The following is a 1,997-nucleotide window of genomic DNA, read 5'->3' on the forward strand; positions in this document are numbered from 1 at the left end:
ATTTATAAAGGAAAGGTGTGCAGTAACATGCGTACGCACTGTTTTATGAATCTGAATTTTTTTGGCATACGCCATTTCCGCCTTTTGGCCGTACGTTCACTTTTAGTATGGTTTCCACGCAGTCCTTTATAAATGAGACCCCAGGTCCTGCTCAATGAGTTAGACTCACCTGAGGCCCCTCCTCCCCTGGCAGAAACAGGTACGCTCCACTCTTGTCTTGGTGTGCTGAGCTTCTGGTTCCGTACCACAGGAACTGGACCTGGACCTGATGAACTGCACCGGACTGGAGGCTGATTTTCTAAACATCAAAACCATCTTCTGTCAACATGTGAGTGATTCAAACTGAACTTTATCTGATCAAACACTGTTTTTAAAAGAGATGCTTTTATTCTGAAGGGTCAGACCTGCAGCAGGCCGCTGGCAGGTGAGCTCCATATTTGAAAATGTTTGTTGCTCAGAGACAGARGGGTGCTGACATCACTTCCTTCCAGAGCTGACACCTGGAAGTGGTCGGACTGTACGCTCAGCGAGTTGCCATGGCGATAGACGGTGTAGCGGGCCCGGGGGGTGGAGCCAGGAGGGGCTTTGGTCACATGGTACACAACCAGGGACAGAGGAGGAAGTTCAGCGATGAAGGACAGCTTGAAGAAACAAACAGGTGATTAAAAAACTCTCTGAGGACCAAACAAACAGTTCATGACCCTCTCCTCACCTGGAAGGTGTCTGCAGACACCCGGCTAGGCTCCGCCCACACTGCAGAGATCTGAGCGGTCACTGGCTGACCGCTTCCTGCATCAACAACCTGCGCGTCTGCAGAATCGACGACAACACTCACGACGGAGGTACGGAGCTGCTCCGTGGGGTTGAAGACGACCACAGACCTGCCACCAAGAACCAATGTTCAGTCCACGTCAGCCAGYTCTAAARGCATCATTTAGGCCCCGCCCCTTCACCTGGGCTCATCACTGAGCACGAGCGTCGTCTTCTGAGGCAGAGCATCCTGCGCTGACATCACTTCCTCCTAAAAAACACCATGACAGAATGAGTGTGACAAGAAAAACCCTCCACAGGTGGGTCCAGGTGAGTCCAGGTGAGTCCAGGTGAAACAGCTGTCCTCAGGTTAGGCCACACTGAACAGTATTTTAAACCTAATCCTTTCACATTAAAAGTCATGAGGTCAAAGGTCACCATGTGTAGGAAGGGTTTGGATTGGTCGTGGTGGTACTGGCTCTTGTCCAACAGGAGCAGCCAGTGGGCGGAGCTCTGCAGCACCTTGTGCAGGTTCAGCAGGGCCTGAAACAACCTGGAAAATAAACCACGAGTCAGAAATGAACAGTGTGGTAAAACGCCACGACTCCACAGCAACAGCACCTCCTAACAGCAGGCTAACAACATGCTAACATCATGCTAACAACATGCTAACAGCAGGCTAACAACGTGCTAACAAGGCAATATCAACAGGCTAAATAAATGAGGTGATGAGGCTGTTAGGTGATAGCTCTAAGTGAATGGCTGGGATGAGATGCTAATGCTAACGGCTCACAGATGTTACCTCTTAGCATTTTCTGCGGTGGCAGCATCCTTAAACAGAGAGCATGGGAGGAAAATGAGAAAACAGGCTAATGCTAAAGAGGCTACACAGGTCCTGCAATTATATAAACAACTTTAAAGAATAAATACATAAATGTAATCAAACTTCTCCACTGTATAACATTAACATGCTAACATTCATCTCAACAGCATGGTTAAATAATAAAAATCTGAAAAACTGAGTTTATAACATTTAAAAGTCCAAAACACCTTTAAACTGACAGACTTCAATGTTTCATTGTGAGTTCAGACGGCAGAGCACTGTGGATATTATGCTAACACACTGCAGTGGATATTATGCTAACACACTGCAGTGGATATTATGCTAACACACTGCAGTGGATATTATGCTAACACACTGCAGTGGATATTATGCTAACACACTGCAGTGGATATTATGCTAACAT

The 1,997-nt window shown here is 47.1% G+C and overlaps 1 protein-coding gene across 1 annotated transcript in view; it reads right to left on the reverse strand.

Moving 5' to 3' along the window:
• The window catches only part of LOC106536243 (alpha-mannosidase 2), a gene marked incomplete in the record, with an annotated part of 21,118 nt that overhangs the window by 4,617 nt on the left and 14,504 nt on the right, over positions 1 to 1,997 (reverse strand). The window contains 5 exon segments of the mRNA XM_014033452.1: positions 170 to 298; positions 405 to 641; positions 713 to 881; positions 954 to 1,021; positions 1,189 to 1,303. Of these exon segments, the coding sequence (XP_013888906.1) occupies positions 170 to 298; positions 405 to 641; positions 713 to 881; positions 954 to 1,021; positions 1,189 to 1,303 (718 nt within the window).

Source organism: Austrofundulus limnaeus, unplaced genomic scaffold, assembly GCF_001266775.1.
Source record: "Austrofundulus limnaeus strain Quisiro unplaced genomic scaffold, Austrofundulus_limnaeus-1.0 Scaffold1742, whole genome shotgun sequence".
Classification (NCBI taxonomy): domain Eukaryota; kingdom Metazoa; phylum Chordata; class Actinopteri; order Cyprinodontiformes; family Rivulidae; genus Austrofundulus; species Austrofundulus limnaeus.